At 43.3% G+C, this 8,871-nt stretch overlaps 1 protein-coding gene across 9 annotated transcripts in view; it reads right to left on the bottom strand.

Moving 5' to 3' along the window:
* Nucleotides 1-2,158: 2,158 nt before the first annotated feature.
* HELZ (helicase with zinc finger) overlaps nucleotides 2,159-8,871 on the bottom strand; it is a 2,743,493-nt gene continuing 2,736,780 nt past the window's right edge. For all 9 annotated transcript variants that reach the window (XM_069655034.1, XM_069655036.1, XM_069655035.1 and 6 more), the window contains one exon: nucleotides 2,159-3,587. In XM_069655034.1, coding sequence (XP_069511135.1) covers nucleotides 3,256-3,587 — 332 coding nt within the window. In that variant the 3' untranslated portion in view covers nucleotides 2,159-3,255. The remainder of the gene's footprint in view (nucleotides 3,588-8,871) is intronic.

The following is an 8,871-nucleotide window of genomic DNA, read 5'->3' as shown; positions in this document are numbered from 1 at the left end:
AGGCTCTGGGCCTCCGCTCCTGGTTAAAGCGGTGAGGCGCCTGATGCGTGCAGCTGCAAGGCTGTGATGGGTAGATGTATCCCCGAGGGAAGGGGGCTGGAATCATCTTGCAAAGCCCAATCGATGGGCAAATGCACTGGTGGGCCCTGAGCTTGATTCAAGATGGCCATCGGCCTGGAAGGCTCCGCCAATTGCCTCTCCGCAATTTTGATGGCTCGACGATCCCTTACCCCCCTGAGGTAGAAGAGGACGAACTTGATAGCCCTTCCGAGGACAGCCTGATAGGGCCCCTGAGTCCCTCAGCTTGGGTGCCGGTAGCCTGGGCGGCCTCTGGTCTGTGTCCGGAGCACCCAGACGAACCCCCCCCCCGGGTCCCTCGAATTGGGAGCCAATAGCCTTAGAGGGCTCGGGCCTGCCAGAACCTGAAATCGAGGAACTCTGATCCGTGGGGACCCCGGGAAAGGAGTTGCCGCACTGTGGAGCTGTGCTGAACAGAGGGCCCAACGTTGTCTTGATAAGAGGTTCTGGAGATGAAATCCGTATGGTGTGGAGGAGAAGTGTGGAAGATCACCCTCCATTGCGAAAACCGATCCTTCAATGCTCTGCGTCCGAGAGCGCTGCAAGCAGACTGCGTCGAAGCGGTGGTCGGGCCCCAAACACTCAAGACAGAGTGCTTGAGGGTCCAAGGCCGGGAACAAGCGGTGGCATGAGGCACATCTCGTGAATCCTCCAGCAGACGACATACGCTGGGGGAGGCAGGGCACCGAAGGGAAATTAAGTAAGATTGAAAAAACTAAAAGGGAAGCAAGCGGAAAGCTGAAAAGTCTCTGCGCAGGCTGCCAGGTCAGACACCGTCCGTGCGGAAAAAGGGACTGAGGTGAGGTGCCGGAGGGAAGGGCTTCGGCAAGGCACGCCCACACGCTATACTAAATTTAAGGGGGAAGCTCAATTTCTCACTGCCAAAAGTTCTGGTACCGTCCCCATGTTGAGGGATGCCCACAAGGATGGAGGAAAGGGGATGGGCCATATGAGTATAACTAATAACCCTGAGGGCGGCGCGCTGGGAGTGTTCCATGCTGGAAACATCCAAAGTGTAGTCTACCAGTTCATTTCTGGCTCACCACATGGATGCCAGAGACAGACCCAACACCTAATCCAGGAGAATTGCAGTGTTAGGACTTTGACATTATTGCACCCTTCAATGACAGAGCCGCGGGAACAGATTAGAATAGGTCTGGGATTTCTGTTGAGGATACCAAACTGACTGACTGAATGACTTCACGTCAGCTGGAGGGGAGAGATAGACAGGAAATTGTACCTGTTGTGTATTTTCCACAATGGGGGGGAATCGGCTCTTTATCATTGGAGCAACGTTTGGAGCAACATTTGGAGCAACGTTTGGAGCACTGAGTCCAGGTTCTATGGCACTGCTTCATCAAATCAGAAGGTTCACAGTGTTTGGAAGGGCAAAGGCTGACAGTTTAACAAAATTTCAGGGGTAAGGTGAGCCAGATACGAAGAAAATAAATCCTGCCGTTTAAGGCCGTCCCATAATGACTTCTCCTACACCAGCTGTGTTCAACAGCTAGAAGACCTATGCAACACTCTTCCAAAGGTCCTTGGGGTTTATGGTCTAATATGATACACATGTCTGCATCATTCAGCAGATGCCAACGCCTGACATCTGCCACACCAGTCTCTGATCTGTCAGGTGTTACTAGCCATAAAAGCCAGAAATCTTCAAGAAAACAAGCCCTCTGTGGCCCATGCAAATTGAGACTTGAGTTAAAGGGTCCTGGGCAGATCCAAATACAAACCTGGAACTTCACTTCCAGCACCTTTGGTGCCAACGATAGGGTTGTGGCGTCAGGTTAAAATAGCTCACATGGCCACTAGGTGCTACTGTGGCATGAAGGAATCCAAAAGAAGCATGCTTAATAGTACACTATTATAAAAACATTTCTTTAAATCAATTGAATACTAATAGCTTTTGCAGCAACCACCGATCCAACTTATGACAAATCGTTCAAAAAGGTTGAAATCACCTTTTTTCTTTTACTTTGGCAACTAGCATTCTGTTCATTATTTTTTTTTTATAGTTTTACTGATGAAATAATTGGATTTTATTTGGCCATTGAAGTTAACAGTTTGAGAGACATTTTTTTCGTTCTATGTTTCTTTCTTTTAATGAGGTTCTGCAAACAAAACAGTTAGCAAAATAGTTGTAGTTTCTTGAATAATGTCACATTTTAATGTAAACATCAAATAATGTACCAAATGTTTTACTGGGAAAGAAAAATAGGCGGCACAATTCTCTATACCAATGGAGAGGGGTGAGGGAAGCCAGATTACAAACATATACACATGCATATTGAAAAGAAACAAATAGTTGTACTAAATTCACACAGTTTCTTCCTTTCAAAATAGTTATTAAATCTACTGAGCACCAACATACCTAAAAATTGATTTTAGCTTCATGATTCATTTAAAAAAATCTATCAAATTAACATTAAAAACAAGCCAACATTAGATAGCTCGTCCAAAATAAAATATAAAGCATTTTTGTTGGTTTCTTTTTCATTTTTTTGTTTTGTCTCTGCATGTTTCAAAACGACATGTGTCTCTCCAGATGCACAGTAATTTTGTCCTACAGTGGATGGAGATTACAACACCACATTATATAACCTAAAACTATAAAAGTCTTAGAATGCAGCATCCCTTCACAAAAAAGCTAATAAAACTGATAGTATTTAAAAGATGCTGCATCTTTATTTAGAAAAAAATTATATGAATTTTAAGCAGAAAGAACATACATTTTTACATTAACTGGCCATTTCTGGTACAGAAACCCAGTAATTTATGCTAGGATGAATGTAAATGCTAGGTACAGTTTTTTGTATTTTTTTTTTAAATATAACTTTGTCAAACTTTTTTTTCACTTTTATAGTTGCAGTTAACGTCTGAGCTGCTAGCTGAATGCAACGTGTATGTGTGTAACCTTACCCAAAATAATCATAAAAAGACATCTGTTCTTTCTACATGAAAGCTGTTAAAAATCTGACCCACATCAAAATTATAGCATATAATTAAAAAAATAATTAGTTGCAGGTCTAGCAGCAAAGCAATTAACTGAGAATATATTTACTAACTGAACCAACATGAATAGTTGGACATTATGTGAAATCTATCTTACTTTATTAACGCAAACAGAAAAATAAACAAAGTTCTCTAGGAAATAAAATTAAATTCAACAGATTATTTAAAATAGGAGTAAAAGCCATTGCTACCCGACGAACTACCTAAGCTAAGTTCCTGAAACAGAGCTAAAGGATCGCTATTCTTCTTTGCCTGCTCAGGGGGGGGCTTGGGCTTTGGTGGTGCACGCAGGGCACTGGCGTAGGACATGGCAGGTTTGTTCCCACTGGCATTCGGCTGGCCACTGCTGTTGGATTCAGCAATCTGTTTGTTGGGCATGAGAGGAGGGAACTGCCCAAGATGCTGTAGAGTGTTGAAATTGAAGGAATTTGGGAGCTGCACATTTTCAGCTTTTATGTGATCCTCCAGAGGCTTTCCGGTCTTCGATGAAGCTGAAAAAAGTGAGAAACAAAGTTAAGATACAAGCTTTCTTCTTCTTTGCTTATGCCTCAGTTAAGCAAATAGGTAAGGTCACCACTATCAACCTCCTGTAAGCGCAGATAGCTATTATATCTTGCATCACTTATTATATCTTGCATCACTTGATATGATTATTTAAAAGTACCTCAAATCATTTATGCAATGGGAATTTTCAGGTGCTCCAATCTACAAATTTAATATAAGAACAGCATCCAGTCTACTTATCCCTCTGTCTGCTCACTGTTTTGCACAATATATTCCCCATTCATGTAGAGCTCTAAAACACACCCTTCATTCTCTGTAATGCCTTTCACTTGCTGTTCCCCCTCCCCCCACCTCAACTTCTCTCTGTGCACTCATCCGTCATTATTTGCACTATCACTGGACAAATGGGGGAGATTTAATGTTTTTTTGATGCAGCCTATTACAATCTGTACTGTACCTTATTGAATTGCCTGCACTATAAGTATTTCTATTTATTTCAAGATCTGGGATGCCAATTCTGATTAGAAATGACTTACAATAATATACTGTAGATGACAGAAGCATTCCCACGGAGGGTGCCTGTACAATAGCATAAACAGGAGAGAACAACTTGTGAGCCGGTTGATGAGGGTGTAAAAAATTAGGACATATACCAGGGACAAAACAAACTAAATTTAGATAAGAAAACAGGTGACTTACAAAGGTAACATACTAAGGAGGCAAGCGCTTCAAACTTAAGGAGGGTGTTAATTAAATACACACAATGACATTATTAAGTGTCACTAGAGGCAGTGGTGTGGTCAGGTAGGGAGGATGAGGAAACAGGACGGGGGAGCACCCTCTTTAGCAAGTAAGTGAAGTTTATGCTAAGCTTTGAAGAGATCCACAGTTGGGCTGGCTTGGATTGTTCTGGCTAGCGGATTCCAGTGGAAAGAAAGAGCGGCTGTGAGAGGAGGTACAGGGAGTGTATGTTTGAGAAACTGGGACATGGTCCAAGAGTGTTAGGCCAACATTCCTTTGCAATGTGATTGTAATTCACAGATGAAAGAGTGAGAATTGAGCACATCTTTTTATTTTATTTTTTATTTTTATTTTGGTTGGTTAAATTAACCTTTCAAAATAACTTTTTTTTTTTACATAGTTCATTAAAATAAAAGTATAAAATACATGATTTCAATTGTATAATTTACATTACACATCATGATCTCGGTTTTTTTAATATAACATTTTAAGCAGTTGGTGTTCATCCAAATACTGACTTGTTTCAGAGACACTTTAAAATGTTCATTTTGTTGAGAGTTTGGATACCCCAACTAAAAAAAATCTGTTGGTTATCTTTTGCATGAATGTAAAAGGTGACTTCATGGGATCGAATAATAAGTGCTAGAGTTCTCGTATATTGATTAAAAAGCAACAGGCTCAGAGGAGAGCCCTTTGGCACTCCACTTGTCACTGGAAATTTACTAGAGATTCGAAATGGGGGCAGCACGACTGATTGACATCTGCCAGTCAGGAATGAAGATACAGGTCAACACCTTATCTCTCATTCCAAGATTAAATGTGAGAAAATAAAAGAAGGTGGTCAACGGTATCAAAGGTAGCATACAGATTCAGCAGGATCAGGGAACCAGATCCACCGGCATGCACTATACAATGCAGGTAATCTAGAGCGGACACCCCCATAAGCTCTAAACTATGACCGGGACAATATCCAGCCTGGGCCTCATCCAACAAGCTATGTTCTTATATGGAGGCTTGCAGTTGGGATGTAGCCGCTGCCATCAATAACTGGCTTGGGTAAGGAAGTAATTAAATTGGCCAATAATTAGCCATGTCACCTGGGTGTAGAGAAGAGCTCCAAGGCCTGATGCTTGGGGGATGTTGACAGGGAGAGGAATGGGGTCAGAGGTTTGCACGTTCCAAGAGATTTAAAGGCTGGACCTTCCGGATAAGAGACGATCTAGGCAAGAGTAGATTTAGGAATCCTGGGGTCCTGAAGAGCGAGCAGGAGAGAGGAGTGGTTGAGTGTCAAAGGCGGCATAAAGGTCCAAAAGGATCACATGTATTAAAGACAGTTTGGAGTGGTGAGCACTACAGAGAAAATTGGAGACATGCACGAGTGCAGTCTGTGTTGAGTGTTTACTATGTAGGCCAGATTAAAATCGATCCCCAAGGCCATCATCCTCATGGTACTTAGTTATCTGGTTAAAGACCACACACTAAATGACGTTTGAATAATCAGGAAGGAAAGAAACTGGGCGATAGTTTGCTGGGCGCTTGGGTCAGTAGAGGGTTTCTTCAATAGGTGTAAGACAGTAGCATATTTGAAGGAGGCAGGGAAGAGTCCAGCAGAGAGAGAAGTGTTAAAGAACTCAGATGATAAGGACAAGTGATAGAGACAAAGTGACCCTTTGAGGAGACAAAGGGTCGATAAGAGCACATATATTTCAATAGGAGAGGTAGGGGAGAGGTAGTCAAGCCTAGGAGAGGAGGTGGTGGATAGAAGGAGAGTTTGGGTGAGTGTCAGAAACTCTAGAGATTTTAGAGGAAATGTAGTGAGCAAAATCCTTAGCAGAATGTGAAGAGGTGATAGATATTGGCTTGAGAGATGTGTGCAGAGAGTGGAGCAAAGTTTACGGGGCCATTGCAAAGGGAGGCGATTAGGTTTCTGTAGTAGGAGGAGTCCGGTACAGAGGTTAGGGCAGCAAGAGTCCATAATTTGAGCCAGAGTCGTAAGTCACACACTGAACTTCAGAGGTGATCCAAGGCTGAGGATGGGATGGTGTGACTGTGCGACCAGGACAATGTTGGTCAAATGGAGTCATAAGTACATAGTTAAAGTCAGAGAAAGCATGGTCAATGGAAGAGGCATGAATAACGGGGGAGAGATCCTCACATCATCAAGGAAAGGGGAAAGAGAGTACTGCCTGAATGTCCTCTTAGTCACTGAAGAGGGGAGATGTCAGAGGAGGAGAGTGAATGAGAAAGAAAGACAAGGTCAAGAGAGTTCCCACCAGACTGGGTAGGCTGGTCTACGAGGGAGTGGTCAGACAGGGGGGATTTAAGTTCAAAGCAAGTGGCTGCAGAGGACTTGGGAAGGTTGAAGTCCACTAGCATGACAACGGGGATGTCGGCAGGAAGTGATTGAAGGAGAAGCATCAGATCAGGTTAGAATGAGCTTAGAGAATCAGAGAGGTCGACAGAGAGCCAGAACAGTGAGAGGAGGAGGCATATTCGAAAGAGGAAGTGTTGATGTCAGAGGGAGTTGGAGGGGAGTGTCGAGGGCCTTAGTGATAAGGAACCCCACACAACCGCCCTTCCCAACAGGAGTGGGAGAAGGTAGCATAGTCAGTAGTGAAGAGGTACTAGTGTAGCAGCGTCCTGAGGGGAGATCCAAGTTTCTCTGATCGCAAGAAGTGAAAGTTGAGGATAATAGCTGAAGCAGTCAGAAAAGTAGGAAGACTTGTTGAAGTGGGATTGTGCTTTCCAGAGGTCAAGTGAAAGAGTGACAGGAGGTGGGGAAGATGAGCAGGTGTTGCCCCGTCAGTCAGGGGGATAGATGAGGTTGGAGGTCTTGGAGTACTGGAGAGTCTTATATGAGGGGTGCAGGTGTATGAAGGAAGAATGACGATCGGGAGGCCGGAGGCAGATGTTGAACCAAGTTGAACCGGAAGGTTAATGAGGGAAGAGAAGGAGAAGAGTGAGTAGAAGGAGGAAGGGAGTGAAATCTAGATTTATGATGGAGGGTAGAAGAAACAGGAAAGTGAAGAAAATGAAGTAAGGTTGCAGACCAAAAGAAAGAGAGAGGGCAGGTAGGTGGGTAAGCAGAAAGGGAAGGGGTGGATGGCACGCTGAAAAGAAGCAGGTGTAAGTTCTGATAGGTAACCAAATGACAGCTAACAGACGTAAAACAGCAATGTTCTTGGTCCAGTGAGGTAACAGCAGTTCTGCAGTGAATTGATAGCGAATGGGTGGAAAAATCCCTATGCGTGGAAGCAGAAGTCAGGTAAAGGGCACGTTTGGATAAGTCCTGGCTTCAGCAGGGGTTCTGGCCTAGGCTCTGCCCAATAGGGAGCTGCCTTTGGCCCTTGGTTACAGACTCCCAGGGGAGACTGAATAAGTGAGGCAGTGTGTTACATGTTCCTCTGGGAGCCGGTCACAGTGTTCCAGCTGACTTCCACACTTGCAAGTAGAGTCATGGGTGTTGTAGGCCCAGGGAACTTTGTTTTAGGCAGGACCCTCACACGTTTACAGGGTACTCTGGCAAAGCAGGGTATGCAAAAATGTCTATTCGTACCTAGGACTACTCCTTTAGATATAGGTGGGATCACTAAGCACTATACACCCAAAGATGTGCTGCAGTGGAAAAATGAACGCTTCCCTATGTCTGAACATTTTCCACATTAATCTCTATAACAAACCAAAAAAAAAAAGATAGCTGCGAAAAAGTTACTGCAGGAGGGAAGAACAGTCCACTAGCACAGATGACGAATGAAATTAGATTGCTTTTATTTGTAGCTAAACAAAGTGTGAGGTTGGTAGGGAAGGGGTGCACAACAGGGGAATACCTACTTGACAGGGTGATGGTTCTGAACTAAAAAGGCGTCTCAATAACCAATGAATGGCCTATCTGACAGTTCACAATACACAGGGGTTTAATACCCAGTATCATAGAGGGGATCACCCCGCCTTCCCCAATTCTTGCAACAGATCAGATTCTTCTCCCTGGCTCATCCACAGATTAATTCCTGGTTCTTCTTTACCCAAAGCCTAAGATCCGGGCATGGTGACCCAACTTCTACAGGACCTAGGGGAATATCTAACCAACATAAAATGGAGATTCACAGGTAACAGTGTCCTGATGAAGGAACTAATACAATCATGTGAAAGGGTCATAAACTAAGAAGATGTAATTTCCCTGTTCTAGTCCATACAGCTGAGGGGAGTCTGTACCTAAAAGAAGCATTTTTTAATGGACTCGGAGTCTTTTTTTTTTATTACAAGAAATAATGTTCACCAGTTTACAATAAAACTTCACACCAAATTATTAACATGAGAAATAAACAGCATTAATCATGAAAAATAAAAGAAACAAGTAAAAAGTGACATGAGACTAACACATTAAATACTCGTAACAATTCATACTCTACAATTTGTTTCTCTGCTTGCGATGTTTTATGTCAGTTTGGGACTTCCTTCTTTCCTTACTGGTTTCGCTGAACTCACAAGAATACATATATTCAAGGATCCCTTGAATACCTTAATGTGAGT

The sequence above is a fragment of the Ambystoma mexicanum genome, chromosome 3q (genome assembly GCF_040938575.1).
Source record: "Ambystoma mexicanum isolate Mex_15411 chromosome 3q, UKY_AmexF1_1, whole genome shotgun sequence".
Taxonomy (NCBI): Eukaryota; Metazoa; Chordata; class Amphibia; order Caudata; family Ambystomatidae; genus Ambystoma; species Ambystoma mexicanum.
Note: the sequence above shows the minus strand (reverse complement) of the source record. Positions and strands in the feature narration are given on the sequence as shown.